A 25,992-nucleotide genomic window follows, 5' to 3' on the forward strand; every position below is an offset into this window, starting at 1 on the left:
ATTAACCTAATAAACCTCTAAACTGCTTCCAATTCATTTGCATCTTCCTTTAAATAAAAAGTCCAAAACTGTACATAGCACTCCAGATGTGGTCTGAATTTAGTAACTTGAGGAAGCCAGCGATAAGCAAACAGAAGTTTATTAAACTATATATAGTATTCTTCTCAAGGCAGTAACTCGCCCCCTGTCCAGTCCTTGCTGGGAGAACTAATCACACCAGTCCCTGTTTGGGCCGGTTTTTCTGTCTATTTGTACCAAGTTGCAGCCTCTGCCCCCTATCGAGGAAGCTCATACTCCACCAGTACATAAAATGGCAACAACCACACATCTAATTTACAATTGTTGGAACATTTCTTTGAAGAGGTTGGAAAATAAATTTCTTCTTGAACTCTGACAAAAATTAAGCGAAGCAAAGAACCAATGGATGATGAATTACAGACAAAAATTAAATTTTTGCCTGTGTTAAATCGCCCATTGATTTTCCAGAATTGGTTTCTGATGGCTGACTTTGCGAAGTACAGAGATTTACATTGTGGGATTTTTCCAAGGAAACTTTCCTGACACCTTCTTGTCATTCTGTTCAATTTGGTCAATTATGAAATGAATGTGGTTAGTTGTCTTTCGAAGTTCACTGCAGTGTCAGATTCACTGGTTACAAGATTTCCATATAATTGACAAGTTGTGGATCACTGTTGTGTTGGCCCAGATTGCAGGATTCCCTCAAATTCACGGTGGTATCAACTGCACCCATATCTCCTGATGGGCCCATTGATACAATGCAAATAATTTTTATAAATCAATAAGAGTACCATTCTAAACAGGTCCAACAGCTCCACACGGACAGTGACCCAAGGCAGGAATTGAACCCGGTTCCCTGGAGCTGTGAGGAACATAGATCATAGAACATTACAGCGCAGTACAGGCCCTTCGGCCCTCAATGTTGCGCCAACCTGTGAAACCACTCTAAAGCCCATCTACACTATTCCCTTATCATCCATATGTCTGTCCAATGACCATTTGAATGCGTTTAGTGTTGGCGAGTCCATTACTGTTGCAGGCATGGCATTCCACGCCCTTACTACTCTCTGAGTAAAGAACCTACCTCTGACATCTGTCCTATATCAATCTCCCCTCAATTTAAAGCTATGTCCCCTCGTGCTGGACATCACCATCCGAGGAAAAAGGCTCTCACTGTCCACCCTATCTAATCCACTGATCATCTTGTCTGCCTCAATTAAGTCACCTCTTAACCTTCTTCTCTCTAACAAAAACAGCCTCAAGTCCCTCAGCCTTTCCTCATAAGATCTCCCCTCCATACCAGGCAACATCCTGGTAAATCTCCTCTGCACCCGTTCCAAAGCTTCCACATCCTTCCTATAAAGCGGCGACCAAAACTGCACGCAATACTCCAAATGCGGCCGCACCAGAGTTTTGTACAACTGCAACATGACCTCATGGCTCCGAAACTCAATTTCTCTACCAATAAAAGCTAACACACCGTACGCCTTCTTAACAACCCTCTCAACCTGGGTGGCAATTTTCAGGGATCTATGGACATGGACACCGAGATCTCTCTGATCGTCCACACTACCAAGAATCTTACCATTAGCCCAGTACTCTGTCTTCCTGTTACCCCTTCCAAAATGAATCACCTCACACTTTTCTGCATTAAACTGCATTTGCCACCTGTCAGCCCAGCTCTGCAGCACTGCCAACCACCTAACCACAGTGCCAACATCTGCAATTCAAAGTGGAGTTTAGCTGAACAATCTGTGCTCCATTGCGCTGATCGTCATTCCAACATTTGTCTTCCTCATTCCACCCCTCACTCAAAACCCACAGAGCAAATGCCAAAATTGCTGTTTGTCACATCACAGGCAGGACACGAGGAACACTTTCTGGAGACAAATATTTCAAATAGTATTGTAGCTTAAATGATGTCTAGATATTCTGCATACTATTTGTCACACCAGTGAACATAGAACATAGAACATAGAACATAGAACGATACAGCGCAGTACAGGCCCTTCGGCCCTCGTTGTTGCACCGACATGGAAAAAAACTAAAGGCCATCTAACCTACACTATGCCATTATCATCCATATGCTTATCCAATAAATTTTTAAATGCCCTCAATGTTGGCGAGTTCACTACTGTTGCAGGTAGGGCATTCCACGGCCTCACCACTCTTTGCGTAAAAAACCCACCTCTGACCTCTGTCCTATATCTATTACCCCTCAATTTAAGGCTATGTCCCCTCGTGCTAGCCACCTCCATCCGCGGGAGAAGGCTCTCGCTGTCCACCCTATCTAACCCTCTGATCATTTTGTATGCCTCTATTAAGTCACCTCTTAACCTTCTTCTCTCTAACGAAAACAACCTCAAGTCCATCAGCCTTTCCTCATAAGATTTTCCCTCCATACCAGGCAACATCCTGGTAAATCTCCTCTGCACCAGTTCCAAAGCTTCCACGTCCTTCCTATAATGAGGCGACCAGAACTGTACGCAATACTCCAAATGCGGCCATACTAGAGTTTTGTACAACTGCAACATGACCTCATGGCTCCGGAACTCAATCCCTCTACCAATAAAGGCCAACACACCATAGGCCTTCTTCACAACCCTATCAACCTGGGTGGCAACTTTCAGGGATCTATGTACATGGACACCGAGGTCCCTCTGCTCATCCACACTACCAAGAATTTTACCATTAGCCAAATATTCCGCATTCCTGTTATTCTTTCCAAAGTGAATCACCTCACACTTCTCCACATTAAACTCCATTTGCCACCTCTCAGCCCAGCTCTGCAGCTTATCTATGTCCCTCTGTAACCTGCAACATCCTTCCGCACTGTCTACAACTCCACCGACTTTAGTGTCGTCTGCAAATGTACTCACCCATCCTTCTGCGCCCTCCTCTAGGTCATTTATAAAAATGACAAACAGCAACGGCCCCAGAACAGATCCTTGTGGTACGCCACTCGTAACTGAACTCCATTCTGAACATTTCCCATCAACTACCACTCTCTGTCTTCTTTCAACTAGCCAATTTCTGATCCACATCTCTAAATCACCCTCAATCCCCAGCCTCCGTATTTTCTGCAATAGCCGACCGTGGGGAACCTTATCAAACGCTTTACTGAAATCCATATACACCACATCAACTGCTCTACCCTCGTCTACCTGTTCAGTCACCTTCTCAAAGAACTCGATAAGGTTTGTGAGGCATGACCTACCTTCACAAAACCATGCTGACTATCCCTAATCATATTATTCCTATCTAGATGATTATAAATCGTATCTTTTATAATCCTCTCCAAGACTTTACCCACCACAGACATTAGGCTCACCGGCCTATAGTTACCGGGGTTATCTCTACTCCCCTTCTTGAACAAAGGGACCACATTTGCTATCCTCCAGTCCTCTGGCACTATTCCTGTAGCCAATGATGACCTAAAAATCAAAGCCAAAGGCTCAGCAATCTCTTCCCTGGCTTCCCAGAGAATCCTAGGATAAATCCCATCCGGCCCCGGGGACTTATCTATTTTCACCTTGTCCAGAATTGCCAACACTTCTTCCCTACGCACCTCAATGCCATCTATTCTAATAGCCTGCGTCTCAGCATTCTCCTCCACAATATTATCTTTTTCTTGAGTGAATACTGACGAAAAGTATTCATTTAGTATCTCGCTTATCTCCTCAGCCTCCACACACAACTTCCCACCACTGTCCTTGACTGGCCCTACTCTTACCCTAGTAATTCTTTTATTCCTGACATACCTATAGAAAGCTTTTGGGTTATCCTTGATCCTACCTGCCAAAGACGTCTCATGTCCCCTCCTTGCTCGTCTCAGCTCTCTCTTTAGATCCTTCCTCGCTTCCTTGTACTATCAAGCGCCCCAACTGAAACTTCACGCCTCATCTTCACATAGGCCTCCTTCTTCCTCTTAACAAGAGATTCCACTTCTTTGGTAAACCACGGTTCCCTCGCTCGACTCCTTCCTCCCTGCCTGACTGGTACGTACTTATCAAGAACATGCAATAGCTGTTCCTTGAACAAGCTCCACATATCCAGTGTGCCCAACCCTTGCAGCCTACTTCTCCAACCAACACATCCTAAGTCATGTCTAATGGCATCATAATTGCCCTTCCCCCAGCTATAACTCTTGCCCTGCGGGGTATACTTATCCCTTTCCATCACTAACGTAAAGGTCACCGAATTGTGGTCACTGTTTCCAAAGTGCTCACCTACCTCCAGATCTAACACCTGGCCTGGTTCATTACCCAAAACCAAATCCAATGTGGCCTCGCCTCTTGTTGGCCTGTCAACATATTGTGTCAGGAAACCCTCCTGCACACATTGTACAAAGAATGACCCATCTAATGTACTCGAACTATATCTTTTCCAGTCAATATTTGGAAAGTTAAAGTCTCCCATAACAACTACCCTGTTACTTTCGCTCTTTTCCAGAATCATCTTCGCCATCCTTTCCTCTACATCCCTAGAACTATTAGGTGGCCTATAGAAAACTCCCAACAGGGTGACCTCTCCTTTCCTGTTTCTAACCTCAGCCCATACTACCTCGGAAGAAGACTCCCCATCTAGCATCCTTTCCGCCACCGTAATACTGTCCTTGACTAGCAGCGCCACACCTCCCCCTCTTTTGCCCCCTTCTCTGAGCTTACTAAAACACCTAAACCCCGGAACCTGCAACAACCATTCCTGTCCCTGCTCTATCCATGTCTCTGAAATGGCCACAACATCGAAGTCCCAGGTACCAACCCATGCTGCCAGTTCCCCTACCTTATTTCGTACACTCCTGGCATTGAAGTAGACACACTTCAAACCACCTACCTGAACACTGGCACCCTCCTGCGAAGTCAAATCTGTGCTCCTGACCTCTATACTCTCAATCTCCCGTACCCCAAAACTACAATCCAGGTTCCCATGCTCCTGCTGAATTAGTTTAAACCCCCCCAAAGAGCACTAACAAATCTCCCCCCCAGGATATTGGTGCCCCTCAGGTTCAGATGTAGACCATCCTGTATATAGAGGTCCCACCTTCCCCAGAAAGAGCCCCAGTTATCCAGAAATCTGAATCCCTCCCGCCTGCACCATCCCTGTAGCCACGTGTTTAATTGCTCTCTCTCTCTATTCCTCGTCTCACTATCACGTGGCACGGGCAACAACCCAGAGATAACAACTCTGTTTGTTCTCGCTCTGAGCTTCCATCCTAGCTCCCTAAAGGCCTGCCTGACATCCTTGTCCCCTTTCCTACCTATGTCGTTAGTGCCAATGTGCCAATAGTGAGGGGACATTGTACCTGGTTAAGTGTTTTCTTTTTACCTGTTTAAGCATAGAATCCCTACAGTGCAGAAGAGAGGCCATTCAGCCCATGGGTCTGCTCTAACCCTCTGAAGAGCATCCTACCTAGGCCCATTCCCCCGCCCTATCCACATAACCCCACCAAACCATCTTTCTGTACACTGAGCGGTGATGTAACATGGCCAATCCACATAGCCTGCACATCTTTTTGTTTTTAAATTTCCAATTAAGGGGCAATTTTATTTTTGGGCATGCCCGATCCACCTACCCTGCATTTCTTTGGGTTGTGAGGATGAGACCCACGCAGACATGGGGAGAAAGTGTAAACTCCACACGGACAGTCACCCAAGGCCGGAATCGAACCCGGGTCCCTGGAGCTGTAAGGCAGCAGTGCTAACCACTGTGCCACCTCTAAACAGCATGGCTGTAATACGGAAGGATAAAGCTTGCTATGATTCAGTTAAGGGCCTGTAGACATGCTGGTTATTATCAAACTGACGGAGATTGGGTGCGAGACGAGCTAGCTGCAGACTGCAATATGGTGCAGGATTTTCCCCACAGGCTCTGGGACCCTGAAGCGGGGTGAAAAGTCCATGCTGTGTGCGAAACGGTCCCTGGCAGTGATTTTCCCCAAATTGGCCAATTTGTTTCTTAAAAATTCTTTCACAGGAGGTGGGTGTGACTGGCTAGGCCGCATTTATTACCCATTCCTAATTGTTCTTGAGAAGGTGATGGTGGGCTGCCTTCTTGAAGTGACACTGAAGGAATGATGATATATTTCCAAATCAGGATGGTGAGTGGTTTGAAAGGGAACCTCCTCCAGGCGGTGGGGTTCCCAGGTAACTGCTGCCAGCTCAGCTTCAAATGAAGGAGTGGGCCGTTGAAGCCGGAGGGCTAAAGGAAGGCCCTCCAATACTGAAGAAGCCAACGCTTGACTTTCCAGGTCAGAGAGAGAGAGAAGTGGCCTCTCCCACATTTTTAATGTTGAAATGAAAAATACTCTTCAGCATCCAGACCAGCGTCGTGGAGATTTCTTTCTGGGGTTTCCCAGGTGTGTGTGTGGGGGGGTTCCCGGAAGGGGGGGGGGCATTTAATTCAGGTTACTGCAAATGTAGTTGCTGCCATGAGAGATGGCATCATATTCGTACCCACTCCAGAAGTTCCCTGCCGCTGGTCTACAGGTACTGACCTGTGGAAGAGCACATCCCAAATGGAGTGAAGTTGGTTCCAGTTCACCCTCCATCCTATCCAAGATGGAGGATGGTTGAGCCTAAAATTGACATAGACACATGAAGCTGTTATTAGGGGTGCCACAGATGTTTGTTGTGGGTTGTGCAGGGTGAAGGCTGGGTCCGTCAGGGCTTTTTAAAGGGGAATCTTACCGTGGCACTCCCGAGGAGATTAAATATCATCTGCCTTGCGTCCACTCACATGCTCCACCTTTCCCTATGTTTGTTCAGCAACTCACTCTGTCACTTACCGACCATCTAAGACAAAGAGGACCTCCCTCCTCCCGTCACAGTGCATCCCCGGCATCTCCACTGCACAAACCAAAGATCTTAGGGGTTGTCCTGGAATTCTTATCATATCCGGACATAATCCTATCGTTCCTCAATGTATATTCCTGTTTGGACACAATCGCTGGTCACTTTGCCTTTAAGTTTCTGCAGGATATTAGCAATGTAACCAGTTGCTTCTCCATCTCCCAGTGAATGGGAAATGACTGTCAATGGGAGAAAGATTGAAGATGTTTTAAACTAGCAATATTAGTACAATGTTTGTACAGGGTACTGTTCATCTTTTTATTTAACATTAAATTAATTTGTCTATTGATTTATAACCCAAACTAATACCTGCTGAAGATGATAATGGTGATGGCTAAACATGTAAAGAATTAACACTTGGTTTGTAACAAATGTACATTCCTCTCAGGCACAAAATCCCAGCAGAAAAATTAACTGGTCCGACCGAAGCTAACAAGCGAAGTTAAAGGTTGAATTCGATCAAAGGAAAGGGCTAAAAAATGTAGTAAGCCTGAAATTGGGAGCATCTCAGAATTCACAAAGGACCAAGAGGCTGAGAAAGAAAGGAAAAGATTCTAGAAGTAAACTAGCTGGAAACATAACTGTTTCTGTAAAATGCTTCTATAGGCATGTACAAGATAGGTACAGCCACCAGGGGGCAGAGGGACATGCCCAGACGGATCCTGGCAGTGCCTGGGCACCATCCTCTGGCACTAGCAGTGCAATGCCAGGGTAGTTCCAGAGGGCAGTGCCAATGGGTATTTTCTCTGCGGAGGTCCATGGCAGTGGGGGGGAGGGAGTTCTCTGTGTCCATGGGGGTGGGATGCCCCATGTGTGTGCGTCGGGGGGTTCCCTGGGTCCCTGGGTGTGTGTGAGGGGTGTCCCCGTGTGTGGGGGGGGGGGTTCCCCGTGTGTGTGGGAGGGGTTTCCATGTGTGTGCCTGGGGTTGGTGGGGTTCCCCGTGTGTGTGGGGGGGGGGGGGGGGGGTTCCTGTGTGTGCCTGGGGTTGGGGGTTCCCCATGTGTGTGGGGGGGTTCCTGTGTGTGCCTGGGGTTGGGGGTTCCCCATGTGTGTGGGGGGGGTTCCTGTGTGTGCCTGGGGTTGGGGGTTCCCCATGTGTGTGTGGGGGGGGGGGGGGGGGGGGGATTTACCCAGGTGTGCGTGGGAAGTAGGGGTTCCCTGTGTGTGTTTTTCTTTCTGTTAGAACAACTCTGCCAGCCATGTGAGATGGTGTGGGAGCCAGAAACCCTGATGGGAGAAGCCGGCAGTACAGCCACTGGGATACTCACTGGCAGCACAACCACTGGGATACTCACTGGCAGAGTAGCCACTGGGATACTCACTGGCAGAGCAGCCACTGGGATACTCACTGGCAGAGCAGCCACTGGGATACTCACTGGCAGTGTAGCCACTGGGATACTCACTGGCAGGGCAGCCACTGGGATACTCACTGGCAGGGCAGCCACTGGGATACTCACTGGCAGTGTAGCCATTGGGATACTCACTGGCAGTGTAGCCACTGGGATACTCACTGGCAGGGCAGCCACTGGGATACTCACTGGCAGAGTAGCCACTGGGATACTCACTGGCAGGGCAGCCACTGGGATACTCACTGGCAGGGCAGCCACTGGGATACTCACTGGCAGGGCAGCCACTGGGATACTCACTGGCAGGGCAGCCACTGGGATACTCACTGGCAGGGCAGCCACTGGGATACTCACTGGCAGGGCAGCCACTGGGATACTCACTGGCAGTACAGCCACTGGGATACTCACTGGCAGTGCAGCCACTGGGATACTCACTGGCAGTGTAGCCACTGGGATACTCACTGGCAGTGTAGCCACTGGGATACTCACTGGCAGAGTAGCCACTGGGATACTCACTGGCAGTGTAGCCACTGGGATACTCACTGGCAGTGCAGCCACTGGGATACTCACTGGCAGTGCAGCCACTGGGATACTCACTGGCAGCACAGCCACTGGGATACTCACTGGCAGAGTAGCCACTGGGATACTCACTAGCACCACAGCCACTGGGATACTCACTGGCAGAGTAGCCACTGGGATACTCACTAGCACCACAGCCACTGGGATACTCACTGGCAGCGCAGCCACTGGGATACTCACTGGCAGTGTAGCCACTGGGATACTCACTGGCAGGGCAGCCACTGGGATACTCACTGAAAGAGCAGCCACTGGGATACTCACTGGCAGCTCAGCCACTGGGATACTCACTAGCACCACAGCCACTGGGATACTCACTGGCAGAGCAGCCACTATGATACTCACTGGCAGTGTAGCCACTGGGATACTCACTGGCACCACAGCCACTGGGATACTCACTGGCAGGGCAGCCACTGGGATATTCACTGGCAGGGCAGCCACTGGGATACTCACTGGCAGCGCAGCCACTGGGATACTCACTGGCAGTGCAGCCACTGGGATACTCACTGGCAGTGCAGCCACTGGGATACTCACTGGCACGGCAGCCACTGGGATACTCACTGGCACCACAGCCACTATGATACTCACTGGCAGCGCAGCCAATGGGATACTCACTGGCAGGGCAGCCACTGGGATACTCACTGGCAGGGCAGCCACTGGGATACTCACTGGCAGTGCAGCCAATGGGATACTCACTGGCACCACAGCCACTGGGATACTCACTGGCAGGGCAGCCACTGGGATACTCACTGGCAGTGCAGCCAATGGGATACTCACTGGCACGGCAGCCACTGGGATACTCACTGACAGGGCAGCCACTGGGATACTCACTGACTGTGCAGAAATATTAGAGAATCAAGTGGCCAGTGAGAATGGAGAAATAAATATCAGTAAAATAGCAGCACTGGAGAAATGAATGGGACTGAAAGTTGGGAACTCCACTGGTCCTAATGATCTACATCCCAGAATGTTGAAAAAAGCAGCTGTACAGATGCATTGGTCATCCTCTTCCAAAATTCTGTAGATTCGGGAATGGTTCCTGGAAATGGGAAGGTAGCAAATGTCACCCCGACATTTAAGAAAGTTGCGAGAGAGAAAAGATGGAAAAATAGACCTTTTAGTGTGACATCAATAGTAGCGAAAATGTTAGAATCTGTTCAAAAGGATGTAATAACTCGATACTTACAAAATACTGGTAAGATTGGGCAGGATCAGTATCGACTTGTGAAAGTGAAATGATATTTGACTAATCTGAAGCAATTTTTTGAGGATGTAACAAGCAGAATAGATAAAGAAGAAACCAATGGAATTGATGTATTTGGATTTTTAAAGACCTTCCATAAGGTCTTTTTGAAGGGGAACCCCCCCAACCCCCCAACCCCAGGCACACACGGGAACCCCCCCCCCCACACACACGGGGAACCTACCACACACACACGGGGAACCTATCACACACACATGGGGAACACCCCCAAACCCAGGCACACACGGGAACCCCCCCCCCCCCCACACACACACGGGAACCTACCACACACACATGGGGAATACCCCCAACCCCAGGCGCACACAGAAACCCCCCCCCCCACACACACCCACACTGGGAACTCCCCCAGAACTTCCATAAGAAGTTCTTGAGCTATAACATATTTTGGCGTGGGTTGAGAATTGTTTACCAGATAGAAAACAAAGAGTAGGAATAAACTGGCCATTTCCAGGTTAACAGGCTGTAACTAGGGGGGTACCAGAAGGATCAGTGCATGTGTCCCAGTTATTCACAAATATAGGGATCAAATAATAATAATCGCTTATTATCACAAGTAGGTTTCAATGAGGTTACTGTGAAAAGCCCCTAGTCACCACATTCCGGTGCCTGTTCGGGGAGGCTGGTACGGGAATTGAACCCGCGCTACTGGCATTGTTCTACATTACAAGCCGGCTGTTTAGCCCACTGTGCTAAACCAACCCCTAATAATGTATTTCCAAGTTTGGCGATGTCGCAAAACTTTAGGTAATGTGATTTGTGAGGGGGATGCAAAGAGGCTTCAAGGGGATTTAGACAGGCTAAGTGATTGGTAAGATTGTGGCAGATGGAGGTTAATGTAGGAAAATGTGTAGTTATCCAGGAAAAACATAAATGTAGAGTGCTTTTTGAATGGTACAAAGGGACCTGGATGTCCTTGTTAATGAGTTACTTAAGCTGGCAGGCAGATGCAGCAAGTATTTAGGGAGGCAACTGGAAGGTTGGCCTTTATTGTGGAAGGATTTGAGTACAGGGGTAAAGGTGCATTCCTGCAATTATTTAGATCCTTGGTAAGACTGAAACTGGAATGCTGTGCACAGTTTTGGTCTCCTTCCCTAAGGAAAGATATTCTTGCCACAGAGGAAGGTTCACCAGTCTGGTTTCTGGGATGGCGGGATTGTCCTATCAGAAAATATTGAGGAGATTGGGTCTGTTTTCTCTCGAGTTGGGAAGAATGAGAGATAATCCCGTTGAAATGTACGAAATTCTTATATGGCTCGACAGGGAAATTGGAGAAAGGATATTTGCAAAGGATACATCCAGCCATGACCTATCTGAATGGTGGAACTGACTCGGAGCAGAAAAATTGTCTATATTCCTGCTCCATTGCCCGTGTTTCCATAGTCCTATACATTCGAGTAGCTCATAGTACATTGATGTGGAGATGCTGGCGTTGGACTGGGGTGATCACAATAAGAAGTCTTACAACACCAGGTTAAAGTCCAACAGGTATGTTTCAAATCACTGGGTTTTGGAGCACTGCTCCTTCCTCTGGTGAATCACCTAAGGAAGGAGCAGTGCTCTGAAAGCTGGTGTTGTAAGACTTCTTACCATAATACATCGACAAGAGATTGCTATTTGCCTATGCCTGTCTAGATTTACCCAACTATCGGATAATGCTCTTGTCTGCTGGTCACAGCAAGTCCCTTGCATATGTTGTCATTTACCACTGACACAAATTAAAATACCTTGAATAAAACTCACAAATGTAATTTGTTCATTTTTCTGATTGTTTCTGCTGTAGGATTCTGCTGCTAAATACTGGACAACTAATGGCCTACCAGCTGACAAAATAATAATTGGGTTCCCAACATACGGACGAACGTTCACACTTAAAACTTTCAGCAATCACAGTGTTGGTGCCCCAGCAGTTGGACCTGGACCTCCTGGGATCTACACGAAAGATCCCGGTTACTGGGCTTATTACGAGGTGACAAAACTTGAGTACACTTTTCGGTTACTGAACTAATAATCCGGATAATGAGAGTTAAATCTCACCATGAATTTGAATAATCGGAGAATAAAATGCTTGTATCAGTGAAAATGAACACGAATCATCATAGAATCCTGATTGGGTTTTGATAAAAGTATAGCTGATTTCACTCAGACTCGAGCCTGGTCTAAATTAAATGTCTCCAGACCCACATTAATATGGTTGATTTTTAACTGCATCCTGGAGCGTACTAGAAAACCATTTAGTTGCATCAATAGAGATGAGCAATAATGCCGGCCTGGACAATATTGTCCACATCCTGATCATTCATTTATAAAAACCAGGAACTCCGTGAATATCTCTCTGCTTCTAGTAAAAAAGTTATGTCTAGGGCAGCACGGTGGCGCAGTGGTAGCATTGCAGTCTCACGGCGCTGAGGTCCCAGGTTCGATCCCGGCTCTGGGTCACTGTCCGTGTGGAGTTTGCACATTCTCCCCGTGTTTGCGTGGGTTTCGCCCCCACAACCCAAAAGATGTGCAAGGGTAGGTGGATTGAACACGCTAAATTGGCCCTTAATTGGAAAAAATTGGGTACTCTAAATTAAAAAAAAAAGTTATGTCTGATGTTCCCCAGTCAAATCTTTTATTCTTTCCAAGTGGTCCTTTCAAGAAAGTGGCTGGGGACGACACCAATCCCGGGGCACAGCTTCTCCAACACCCTCCATCATCCCAGAGACACTCACCTCGGCCAGGCACTATAGTTAAGAGGCTCCTGGAACACTCTCTGGTGCACACGACACACGTGCTCCAAGTACGTCACGGGGAGGTAGGAACCCCTGAGGGGGTGAACAGCCTGTGGGTGGCCCGAACTCAGGGACTGGCTGCCGTTCAGACAGGTCGAGTGCTTCTGGAAAGGACGGTTCCATCGATAATGGACATGCAGATGCAGAGCCAGGAGCTACAGGAGGGGCGGGGTGTCAGCAACCAGCACGCACCTGTGGGTGCAGTTGGAGGAGTCCAACTGCCTGCAGAGACAGGAGGCGATGCCAACCATGCGCGTCACCCAGGCCAACACCACACGGGTGGCATCTGCTGTGGGTGTCTTGGGTGCGAGGGTCATGGCCATGGGACAGGTGTCCAAGACCTGGGGCACTCTGTGCAGACAATGGCTGAGGCACAGGACAGGGCTGACATGTCACAGGCAGCCATGTACCAGGGCCACATGCACATTGCAGCGGTGCTCCAGAGCGCAGCCCAGTCATGATGGGCCATGGCTGTAGGTGAAGAGAGCATTGGCCTGGCGCTGGCTGGCTTGAGCCAATCAGAGGGACATGGCATGGTCCCTGAGTGATGTGGCCCAGTCCCAGAGAGAGGTGGCCCAGTTCCTGTTCCTCGTGGTTGTGAGCATCGAGACTCTGGTTGAGACGGGAGTGGGCCTCCAGGAGCTCAGTCCGGCTGCGCCCATCCCAAGGAATAGCCCAGGGCGGGAGGGGCTGGGATGGTTGAGTTGCCATTGGCCAGGCCGCCCAGTCAGCGTACCTGGAGGTGATTATGTTGTCCCTTGTGTGGCGGTTCAGGCGCACACGTCGTGTGGCCTCCTGTACTTGTCCGGGCCCCTTGCCACGCCCATCCTGCCCCTCCTCAGCATTCTCCTCGCTGGACGAGGCCTGTCATTCCTCGTCCAGCATATCGCCCCTCTGCTGTCCAGCAGGCCTCCACAATGTACGAGACCGTCCTGGGGCTATCTTGGAGGACCCCACCAGAGCTGTCCAGGCACCTGAGCTGCATCTCCAGGACGCGATGCACCGCTCGATGATGCTCTTGCATGGCCGTCATGGTGACGGTTCTCCGCATCGGTCTGAGGCCTTCAGATAAGTGTCATCAACCACGAACGCAGAGGACAACCCTTGTTGCCCAAGAGCCAACCCTTCACCCGAGGGAGCGTCTCAAAGGTGCACCGTCAGTGCACCAGAGCGAATGCTGCCTGGAGATTGGGTGCGGATGTGCGAGAAGTGCATCCTGTGGTCACACACTAGCTGCACATTGAGGGGGTGGAATCCCTGCTGATTGATGAAGGGGAACCCCTCATGCCCCAGTGCCCGTAGGAGGACCTGTGTCCAATCGCTCACCACCTGGACCTGGGCCATGCCGAGATGGTGGCGAATGCCATCGCCCGGGCATATAGGAAATCCGTGATGTCATGGGTGATGTCATGGGTGCACCTATGTACAGAGATCTGGGAGATCCTGATCAGGTTCCCACTCATTGCCTGGAAGGACCCCGTGGCTTTGAGGTTCAAGGCAACCTTCACCTTGACGGCCACTAGGAGCGGGTGTCCTCCCCCATGGTGTCACGTGCGCCATAATCCGGCAGAGATGCCGCACTGTCCCCCTGTGCAGCCGTAGCCATCGACAACTTGCTCAGTCCGGCAGGTCCTCAAAGGACAGGTGTGCCGGTACACATGAGGCCGGATGCAGTGCCTCCTTCCTACCTCCTCCTCGGCCTCAATTAATACAGTCAGCTCTCCATCGTCACCGCCTGGCCCCTGCTCCTCTGGGGCAGGCTCCTGTTCTGCAGGGTCCTCCCCGAGCAGCTTCTGCAGCCTCAGTGCCCACAAGGCCCATAGCGGCCAGGCAGATGCCAACCATTCCTGGCTGGACTCCAAAATCTATTGCCCTGGGCGGGGGTGGTCAAAGGCAGACGTGTTGGCATGGTGAGTACTCCGATGCCCATCTGTGTTTAACCGCTACACGGTGATCCTGGCTTGAACTGTAGCCCTTCAACCACCGCATGTCCCCCTTCCCACCCACGCCCACCCCAGGCTGTTTCCCCCCTGCCCAATGCTTAGCCTTCCACACCACACCCCGGCCCCATTGGTGCCTGGCACTGGGGGGGGGGGGGGGGGGGGGGGTACTCTTGCCCACCCCCGTCTCTGTCGGCAGGGTACAAGTGGCTGGCGCTACCCATTCACCCAATACTGTCCGGCAGCCCCCTATGGTGGGTGTCCTCCTTGGGTGGGCTGTGTGATACCCCACCAGCAGGGTGGCACCGTATTGTGAGGTGGGGATGGGGGGGTCACTGTGTGCCACCGACTGCCACCATGCTTGGTGGCACGCATGTGGGCAGGGCCCAGGGAGTGAGCCCAGCCAGCGGGGTGGGCACCTGTTGGGACTGCTGCAGTTTGCTGTGGGTCGTCTGTGCGACGCACGGGTTGTACCCACCTGTCTGGGGTCAGGATGGACGGGCAGGGGCGCAGTGGGCAGTAGGGCTTGGTGACGGCCGGTGGTCCCGGGGGATGGGCTAGCTTATAGTGTCACTGGTTAGGCATCTGCCCTGAGAGGGCTGTGTGCCACGGTGAGTGCCAGAGGGCATGATGCAGGTCCGATGTTCTGGACCTGTGTTTCCCCTGCTCCCCCTGCAGAGGGCAGAACCTTGCAATGGGTGCACTGAGGGGTGCCAGCGCAGGGTGAGCCCCTGGCTGTGCTGCACCATACCCATCCCGTTGAATGGTTGGCTGGGGTCTGGGGGTTCCGAGGGAGTGGTCTGGAGAGGGGGGTTGGGAGCACGGTCGGTGGCGTCTGCACATTTACAGGACACGGTGAGCAGTCAGCAGATTGCACAGCCAGGTGGCTGCATTGCAGACTGTGGCAATGACAGTCTGTGCCCGGACACCCCAGCCCCTCACTCCATCTCCCGGTTGCCCCCCCCCCGCTACATAACTGTCAGGCCACATGGGGCGTGGAATGGGTCCATGCCACCAGCGAGGTACTGCAGCATCGTGGTTAGTTGGGTGTCTGGGGCTGACCTCGATTATCCGCCCATTCACCATTTGCGATCCCGTGGTGTCTGGATGCAGAATCCACCCCATCATCTTCTCAAACTCAGCTGTGAGGTCTGTTCAGTGTTGTTAAAATCTAAATATTGCTGGAAATCCTCCCTAAAAACAGAAAATGGTAGAAATGAAAGTTCTGTTGAAATCCATTATTAACTTTGATTTATCTAGACAGGTAGAAAGCTGGCCCTTAATTATAGAGGCAAAGATTTTCCCTACCACACGTATGGAACTGACTGACCTATAACCATGTAAATTGGCGCAATGTCTCGTTTCTAAAAATAGTTTTGACACTGAACAGTCTCTAATGCCCCAGCACACATTCAGCAGCCAGAATCATTGAGGTAGATTATAGAGTTCATTGCCTGTGGTAATCTAACAGTGTCTGACACCTAGGGCGAAATTCTCCGCACCCGCGGAAAGTCGGCAAACGGTCGTAAAAATCGGGACCGTTTTACGACGGTCGCGAAGGCTTCATTTCCCGACCGATTCACTTCCTGGAAATGGGCTAGCAGCGCGGCCGCGTCAATTACGTGCGTGATGACGACGGAACGCGACGACGACACGAACCCGCCCATGTGACGCCGCCCGACGCCGTAAAAAGGCGCGGGCGACCACAGAATCTGTCGGGCAGGATGTCGGAGCCTAGGCGAGCTGCACCTCGCTTTATTGATGCAGACGTCGAGGCGCTGCTCGATGCCGTGGAGCAGAGGAGGGGCATCATCCGCCCGCGGAGAGGGCATCGCCAACCTGCCAGCACGGTACGCCAGGCCTGGCGTGACGTGGCTGCTGCCGTCAGTGCTGTGGGGCAGACCCCTCGCTCAGCAGAGCAGTGCCGAAAGAAGCTACATGACCTCACCAGGTCTGCCAGGGTAAGTGCCATGAGGGTGCCCCCTAGTCACAACCATCCCTCCCCCTTAACTGCCCGGGGGGGGGGGAGAGGGATTGGGGCAGAGTTATTTGAGGGTGGTTCACAAAGTTGTCACAGACCCAGCGCTCTGGCCCCGAGGAGAGATGCAATCATCTGATGACAACTTGCCCCCCCCCCAAACTGTGCCAGTATCAGAACGGACTTCTGAGACCTACCGTTTTGTAATGATCTACCTATGTTTCCTCCCCCAACAGGCCAAGGCCGGTCATAACCACCGTGAGCGGCACAAGACTGGAGGGGGTTCGCCCAACATGCACCCCCTCAGCACCTTTGAACAGAGGGCACTGGACCTTGTTGGGGGGTCTGCCACCCGCGATATCGCGCAATGCGAGGTTGGCGGAACTGCAGCAAGTGAGACAACCCTCCCTGACAAACACCCTCCCCCCCCCCCCCCCATCCTCTGTCCCTTCACACACCCTGCCCACTGGGACACCTCCCCATCCTCTGTCCCTTCACACACCCTGCCCACTGGGACCGTCCAGCGGCCTGCCGAGCAAATCGAAATAACCCGTCTCATTCTCTTCCCTAGGACGTGATGCCGAACGACCAGGGCCGTCTGGCTGCAGACGGAGACACGAATCTGCCGCCACCTCACCCGGGGCCTCACAACAGAGGGTGCCCGATCAGCGGGCAGCCCTATCTGCCCCAACCCAATCTGCGGACCAGGACGCACAGAGGGTTCGAGGTCCACCACCACCACCAGAAATGGCCAGGGACAACCCTCCTGTCGCTGAGCGGCCCCACACCCTGGACGAGGACCTAACCATTGAGAGCGTCGGGCTTGCGGCACTGCTTTCTCCCACCACTTCCATCATCCCAGAGATACACACCCCGGCGGGCCTATTTAGTGATGAGTCTCCTGGGGCACAGTCTGGTTGGCACATCACAGATGAGCAGGTACAGCAGGTGGAGGTCGGAGCAACCGAGGGCCCGGACTCGCGGAGGCCAGACCAGGCCCAGGATGCAGCTGGCTCCCAGACGTTTTCGGAGTTCCTGGAGTTTCTCAACCCACCCGCACAGCCGATGCCTCAGGAAACCCAGGGAAACAATGACGGGATGAGGGCTTCCTTCCAGACTCTGCAGACGCTGTTAGAGGAGTCGATCCGCGTCCAAGAGCAGGGAGTGGTGCCGCTCATGGCAGAGACCCAGTCCGACACCGCACGGGTGGCATCCGCGGTGGAGGCAATGGGTCAGGTTATGCAAGACGTTGGGATTAATGTGCACGCGTCATCCTCGGCCCTGGACAGGGTTGCCCTCTCACAGGCAGCAATGTGCCAGAGCCAAACCGACATTGCCGGCGCCCTGCGGGCCATGGCCGAGTCTCAGCAGGTCATTGGCCAGTCGCAGCAGTCAGTCGCCGAGAGCATCAACCGCCTGACACATGTGCTGGATGGCGTCGTGCACAATCAGGTTGAGATCGCACAGTCCCTGGCGGGAATGTCTAACTCCCTGGACTCCGTCTCTGCAAACCTTCGGATCCTGGTGGATACCGTTGCAGGCCTCCAGGACTGGCAGCGCCAGGTGTCGGTGGTGCGACGGGGAACCTCCCCGCTCGCACCTCTGTCCCAAAGTGAGGCCCGGGGGCCACCGGGCTCCCCGAGGGAGGAGGAGGTTTCGGGGCCCGTCCCATTAACTCCATCACGGGACGTCCCGGAATTCTCGGCCTCCCCCCGTCCCATCCCTGGTGCATCGGGTGGGCAGCAGGCAGAGCAGGGTGGCACAATGTCACCCGAGACGCCCGCAGAGCAGCCTGGCCCATCAAGGCCGGGTCGCCCCAGGAAACGCTTGGCCAAGGAGAAACGAGTCGAGGGGGGCGATTCGCAGCAATCCTCCTCCACTCCTGCTGTATCATCTGGGGATTCACTTAGACGTAGTGGTAGGGCCCGTAAGGCAACTAAGATAGACACTGAGTAAGTTGGCACGGGTGAAGGGCCCAGTTTAGTTGTAGGGGTAGGGCACCTGTAAATAATTGTTAATATTAAACACACTGTTCCACCTTACTTGTAATACCGTGTGATTGTTCCACAGCCACAGGAATCGTGATGGTGACCGAGTGTCGCTGGGGGTGGCGGATGGTGAAACCTCGGTGCCGGGTGTGCAGTCCCTGCCCCTACCCCCCTCCCACAGCTAGCCCACGCGGGCACGTGATGGAGTGTCAGTGACGAACTCAGCGGCCACCAAGGTGGATGGTTCAGCTATTGCCATGGGTCAGACTCTCTCTAACGATTCTGAGCTCACAGCTCTTCGCAGAGCGGGCTGTCATCATTCCACATGGCACTGATCACACCCGCTGACACAGCCATCAATGTTGTGCCATTCCGTCTGGACCCAGTGATAAGCGTCATGTCGAAGTGGAGCAGTGTACACTGAGGGGGTGGGGGGGTTTGGTGGTGGCAGTTGTGTGGTGACCCTCTGCATGACTAGCGATGCAGGTGGTGGTTTGGTGTTCATCGGGGACGTCACATGCGATGCGTGAACCGTGCTGCCACCATGGCATCGCGTGCCCGCCGTCCTTGCCGGGTCCGTCGTGCCGCCTCCTGGACATCACCAGCACCTGGGTCGTGTCTGCGTGCTGCGCCCGCCACTCCGCCAGCGTCCTCCTCCTCCTCCTCCTCCTCCTCCTCCTCCTCCTCCTCCTCCTCCTCCTCTGTGCTGGCACCACTGCCACTAGCTTCTCCCTCCGCCTCCTGCAACAGGTCATCTCCCCTCTGCATCGCGATGTTGTGCAGCGCACAGCAGACCACTACAATGCGAGCGACCCTGTCGGCCTGGTACTGCAGGGCCCCTCCGGAGCGGTCCAGGCACCTGAATCTCATCTTCAGGAGGCCAAGGCAGCGCTCCACCACACCCCTGGTTGCTGCATGGGCCTCGTTGTATCGTGTTTCCGCATTGGTCTGAGGCCTCCGTATCGGCGTCATCAGCCAAGACCTCAGCGGATAACCCCTGTCACCTAGCAACCAGCCCCTCAGCCGGGGGGGACGTCCCTCAAACATCGCAGGGATGAACGACTGCGCTAGTATGTAGGAGTCATGCACACTCCCTGGGAACCTTGCACAGACGTTCATGAACCTCATGTGGGGGTCGCATACCACCTGGACATTAATGGAGTATGTCCCCCTCCTGTTTGTGAACACGTCCCTGTCCACAGCAGGCGGGCGCATGGGGACGTGAACACAGTCGATTGACCCCAGAACCCTCGGTATCCCGGCCACACTGGCAAATCCACGGGCTCGTGAGTCTTGACTTGCTCGGTCCTCGGGAAAGGTGATGTAGCGATCGGCGATGGCATAGAGGGCGTCGGTCACATCCCGGATGCACCTGTGCACCGATGACTGGGAGATCCCAGAGACGTCCCCGCTCGGAGACTGGAAGGAGCCGGTAGCATAGAAGTTCAGAGCGACCGTCACCTTGATGGCTACCGGGATCGCGTGTCCTCCCCCCGTTCCACGTGGGGCGAGGTGCGACAGGAGTTCGCAGATATGTATCACCGTCTGCCTACTCAGCCGGAGTCTTCTCCTGCAGGTGATGTCCGGCATTGTTAGGAAAGAGACCCGGACACGGTACACCCTCGGCTTTGGTCGTCGCCTCTGACGCCGTGGCTGCACCCTCACTCTCTCCTCTTCCTCTTCCTCCTCCTCCTCCTCCTCCCCCCCCCCATGCTGCTCGACGACTGGCAACTCCTCGGCCCTTCCCTCTGCTGCTGCAGCTGGCCCTGCAGCCACTGCGGGTTGTGGGTGTGGATGCTGCTGCATCTCCAAATCCAGTAGAGCGGCCCCAACCACTGCGCAGAACATAGCCGTTCTGTTCCCATGCATCGTGCTAACCTACAGAAGGGTGGTGGGGGGCGGAGAAACGGGACATGTTAGACGGACGTTAGTCGACACCTCGGCAGCCTCCTGCCACGGGATACCTGTGTGTCCCGGTGGCCTGGTCGCGCTGCTGACACGCGGTCAGCCTAACCCCTGGTCACTTCCTGCATCCAACGGCCAGTAAACTATGTCCTCCTCACGGGTGCGTCAGTGGCCTGTGGCCGGAAGCCACAGGGGAACCAGCGGCCGTGTCCTCGTCACCTGCACACCATGGCATGGTGGCAGACATTTTGTTACGGGGTTGGACGGCTCACTCTCTACCTAAACCCCCCCCCCCTCCGTCGCCCCCCACTGCCTCCCCCGTCTCCCCCACTGCCCCCTCCGTCTCCCCCACTGCCTCCTCCGTCTCCCCCACTGCCCCCTCCATCTCCCCCACTGCATCCTCCGTCTCCCCCACTGCCCCCTCCGTCTCCCCCACTGCCCCCTCCGTCTCCCCCACTGCCCCCTCCGTCTCCCCCACTGCCCCCTCCGTCTCCCCCACTGCCCCCTCCATCTCCCCCACTGCCCCCTCCGTCTCCCCCACTGCCCCCTCCGTCTCCCCCACTGCCCCCTCCGTCCCCCCCACCGCCCCCGTTCTGGACCCCCTCCCGTTCCCAGGGATGCCTTCCCCGTTGTGGCCAGACTCGAGCGGTGCGCTGAGCGGTGCGCTGAGCGGTGCGCAGAGTGGTGCCCTGACCTCCTCCAAGCAGTCGTCAGCCAGGCCGACTGGTTGACGAATTTAAAAAGCAGGTGTGTTTCACGACGTCCAAACAGGGCGCCATGACGTCGGGACTTCGGCCCATCCGGGCCGGTGAATAGCGGGGGGGCTCACAGTGGCGATTCTGGTCGTGTCAGGGGCGGGAAGGAGGCGTTTGTCGGGAAACGCGACTCCGACAATTTGCGGGGTTCGGAGAATAGCGGGAGGGCGTCGGAACAGCGTCGCCGTAAAAATTTCCGACGCCCGCTATTCTCCGACCCGTCGTGAGTCCGGAGAATCTCGCCCCTAGTCTTTAAAGAAAAAGGCAAACTGTTATTCCACTGAAATGAACAATCTGTTCCACCATAACTACCTCAGCAGTGAAGACAAATATCTTATCTGCAATTTCGAGGGCCTCAGGAAATCTCCCGCTCAAAATGTTTAACAATGAACAAATGTGCAATTCTTCTCGTGGATCTTAATCATATAACAACGTCCAATCCTTTTCACTGCTAGGTCTGTGACTTCTTGAAAAATGCTAAAATTGAAATGATTCAGGAGCAGAAGGTCCCGTATGCATCTTACGGAAAAGTATGGCTTGGATATGATGACATTAACAGCTTTGAGACCAAAGTATGGTTTGTGTATTCTGAGTTACTTCAATTTGTAAACCTTTGTTTGGGAAGTATTCCAATGTGTTTTTACACATTGTTTCAAAATATATGTTTAAACAGGGGTGTCTTCCTGGGCCACATAGCACAGAGCTTAGGAGGCAATAAATTACAAGATTGCAGGACACAGATATGCTAATTTTACTTAAACAATCTTGAGAAACCTCTCCCCAACATGCCATCCATTTGGATTCCTAGCCTTTGACCTGCTCTGGTAGCCACAGTATTAATGTGGCTGGGTCCAGCTCAGTTTCTGATCAATGGCAACCCCCAGGATGTTGATTATGGGGGATTCAGCGATGGTAATGCCATTGAATGTCAAGGGGCGGTGATTAGATCCTCTGTTGTAGGAGATGGTCATTGCCTGGCATCTTGTGTGGCGCGAATGTAACTTGCCACTTGTCAGCCCCAAGCCTGGATATTGTCCAGGTCTTGCTGCATTTGGACATGGACTGCTTCATTATCTGAGGAGTCACGAATGGTGCTGAACATTGTGCAATCATCCGCAAACATCCCCACTTCTGACCCTATGATGGAAGTAAGATTATTGATGAAGCAGCAGAAGATGGTTGATGGCAGTACACTCTCTGAAGTTTATTTCACATGGCAATTATTCTTCATGTAAAAAATTATCTTTTAATTTATTTATATCTCAAATCGCTGATCTCACGGTGCTTAGAATTTATCCACATAGAATTCATCCATTTATAAAGCCAAAATGCATTTTAAAGCATCAAACCATAAAATTTAAGTAGGACAGACCAACAAATAAGAAATAGGAAATAAGAACTAGAAGTAAAAACAGGTTGGTTGGGCTTTGTCAGTGTTTGGAAATAACATACTGCTCCCACGCTGCCATTAAAACAACCCATGTTAAAAGTTATCACATATGCGATGTGGGACATACTCAATCTGACCAGCCAAATATTTATTCATAAAACTGAAACAAATACAACTGAGCAATCGCATTTAAAACATGTGAAAATAAGTCAGCTGTACCCTGTCGACCTTGTCAGTCAGGCCTCTCCATGAAAGGAAGACGCAGATGCAGCAGCCAATCTAGAGATAGAGTATTAAGAAACAGCAGTTGTGGTCTAATTGATCGCATGATCTACCTATTGAGAGCACTAAATGATCAGTTTGATGCCGCACTCCCCTTCTGTTCTGTGGCCTTAAAAGGTTGAGGCTAATTGAACATTATTACCTTTGTGTCAGACCACTTTAATCAGTTAGCTACTGTACACCTACTTGTAAAAGTTCTGACAAGTGACATGTATGTCAGGCTATGCTAAACTCCTGCTCTGCAGATTTGAAACTTTATAACCTGTCAACCTCTCTATTGTTCCAGAGCCACTTCATTGCTCTCCGCAGAGCCCAACAGGCCCCATCTCCCCGAGATTGTTCAGTCAAAGGATGGAACATTGTGCATCATTCTAGCCAACCAAAATAAGCAAAACTCTTACTCTAACTAAACTTTGAGATGCATCCATCACAATGTAGCCGTCCCTATACTACGCACTAATTTGGGTTGTTTTATATCAAAAGGATAAGAAAAGTAGACCCCCATGATTTCCAACGTGCAGGGAACCGTTCCAGCCAAACTTCCAAGTCGCAACGCCAATTATATTTTACGAGTGTAAAACTAATCTGGCTACAAGCTGATCTGACGAGTAGTCAAAGAACAATGAATCACCAGAATTGCACCAGAATGATGCAGCATTGTGTCGGTTTCAGCAGGGTAGCATGGTGGTTAGCATAAATGCTTCACAGCTCCAGGGTCCCAGGTTCGATTCCCGGCTGGGTCACTGTCTGTGTGGAGTCTGCACGTCCTCCCCCTGTGTGCGTGGGTTTCCTCCGGGTGCTCCGGTTTCCTCCCACAGTCCAAAGATGTGCGGGTTAGGTGGATTGGCCATGCTAAATTGCCCGTAGTGTCCTAATAAAAGTAAGGTTAAGGGGAGGGTTGTTGGGTTACGGGTATAGGTGGATACGTGGGTTTGAGTAGGGTGATCATGGCTCGGCACAACATTGAGGGCCGAAGGGCCTGTTCTGTGCTGTACTGTTCTATGTTCTATGTTCTAGTTGCCAAGGAGGCAGCTCACTACCACCCTTCTCAAGGGCAATTACGGATGGGCAATAAATGCTGGCATTACCAGTGATCCCAACACCTCCTCATCAATACTTTTATAAAAGATCAAAGGAAGAATGTAAAACTGGGCCATGTACCTTGGCACGGTATAAAAAAACATTTACTACATGCAGCATGATATATAAAAGTTATTGATGAACAGGAAATAAAACATTCCCATTGTTAATTTTTCATTGTAGGTCCAGTGGATGAAAGATAATAAATTTGGTGGTGTTTTTGTCTGGACAATAGACCTCGATGATTTGCATAATCATTGCCGAAAGGGAGTGCTCCCTCTAACAAACAAACTGCATAGACTTCTTGACATAAATCCAAGTAAAGTATTTATCATCACCATTGATAGCTAAAATAATAGTCCTTTGGTAGTACAGAACATAAGAATTGCTGAAAAACGAGACATGTCAAAGCTTTTGATCTAGCACTCATCAGGGAATTTCACAAGAATACAGTGTGCTAATATTTCCGCTGAATTAGGATTGACAGTTGGGCTCACAGTGTAAGGAAGCTACATATAGTATTACACGGGGCTCTGTTCTTTGCAGACAGAAGGAATGCACACATATTGTGCCTTTTCCAACTACACCAAGTAAATGACAGCCATTCGCCGACTCATTCCTCAGGGCAATGCCTTGATCAATCAGGGCCAAACTGCCTGGTTTAAATTTCAAACAATGCTTGACAGTCACCATCAACTGGTGCATTCTCCATGGAAATGCCTCGGCAAATTAGAGTTCACTTGTCAACCAATCAGCATTCTCTTCTTACATGGTATAAATTGTTGTTCTCCTCATACTGGTATTCTTCAGAAGACCTGATGTCTGTGACATGAAAAACTTTTACATATCTCTTACTCAGCAATAGAAAAATAATAGTATTCCGCTAAACTAATTTTACTAAATTGGGATGTAGCAGCATTATTATGTGTATTACTGCATTCTAGTGCAGTTTTTAAAATCAACAAACTTTTGCAGATATTGTTGTGACACCTTGGTCTGGTACATGGTCAGTTCCAATCCCTCTTCACCTGGAGTCACAACACAATTGAATTAACCAATAATTCTTATCAAAACACCCAAAGTCTTTGGCCCTTGGCAGCCCAATAATTACAGTCACCAAGTTTGTAAATGTAAGCACAATTACTTTTTATTTATAGCAAGAACTATAATGAAATATGCAGCGTATACAATTATAACTATTATCTAATTCTTAATCCCCCATTTTAACTTGCCCCCACTCCCTACACACTCACAAGACATCTGTCCGAAGTTAACTGGGAGCAGCTATTTGTAGGAAAATCTATATCAGAGCAGTGGGATTTATTCAAAAAGGACATAGAGAGAGTGCAGGACCAACATGTCCCGTGATAGTGAAGGGTGGAGCAGAGAACCCGGGATGTCAAGGGATATCCGAGGATGGATAAGGGACAAAAGGGAAGCTTGCGGCAGAGCCCAAGGGCTCAAACCCATAGAAACCTTCGCGGAGTATAAGCAGCGCAGGGCGTTACTGATATTAGGAGAGTGTGAGAGGGGGCGTAAAAAGCACTGGCAAGTAAAATAATGGAAATTTTTAGCACAAGGCTAAATCGCTGGCTTTGAAAGCAGACAAAGGCAGGTCAGCAGCACGGTTCAATTCCCGTACCTGAACAGGCACTGGAATGTGGCAACTAGGGGCTTTTCACAGTAACTTCATTTGAAGCCTACTTGTGACAATAAGCGATTTTCATTTCATTTCATTTCTTTTCAAAAGTATTTAAGGGCAGGCGGTCGACCAGGGTAAGAATAGGGCCCATTAGGGACCGACGTGGCAATTGTGTGGAACGGGAAGATGTAGGTGAGGTTTTAAAT

At 51.2% G+C, this 25,992-nt stretch overlaps 1 protein-coding gene across 2 annotated transcripts in view; it reads left to right on the forward strand.

Moving 5' to 3' along the window:
- Positions 1-25,992, forward strand: part of LOC119978661 (acidic mammalian chitinase-like) — a 69,907-nt gene that overhangs the window by 41,015 nt on the left and 2,900 nt on the right. The window contains exons 8-10 of one of the 2 annotated variants that reach the window (XM_038820450.1): positions 11,836-12,021; positions 21,848-21,964; positions 24,328-24,463. In XM_038820450.1, coding sequence (XP_038676378.1) covers positions 11,836-12,021; positions 21,848-21,964; positions 24,328-24,463 — 439 coding nt within the window. The remainder of the gene's footprint in view (positions 1-11,835; positions 12,022-21,847; positions 21,965-24,327; positions 24,464-25,992) is intronic. The other variant, XM_038820452.1, reaches the window with a different exon arrangement.

This window comes from Scyliorhinus canicula, chromosome 15 (assembly GCF_902713615.1).
Source record: "Scyliorhinus canicula chromosome 15, sScyCan1.1, whole genome shotgun sequence".
Lineage (NCBI taxonomy): Eukaryota > Metazoa > Chordata > Chondrichthyes > Carcharhiniformes > Scyliorhinidae > Scyliorhinus > Scyliorhinus canicula.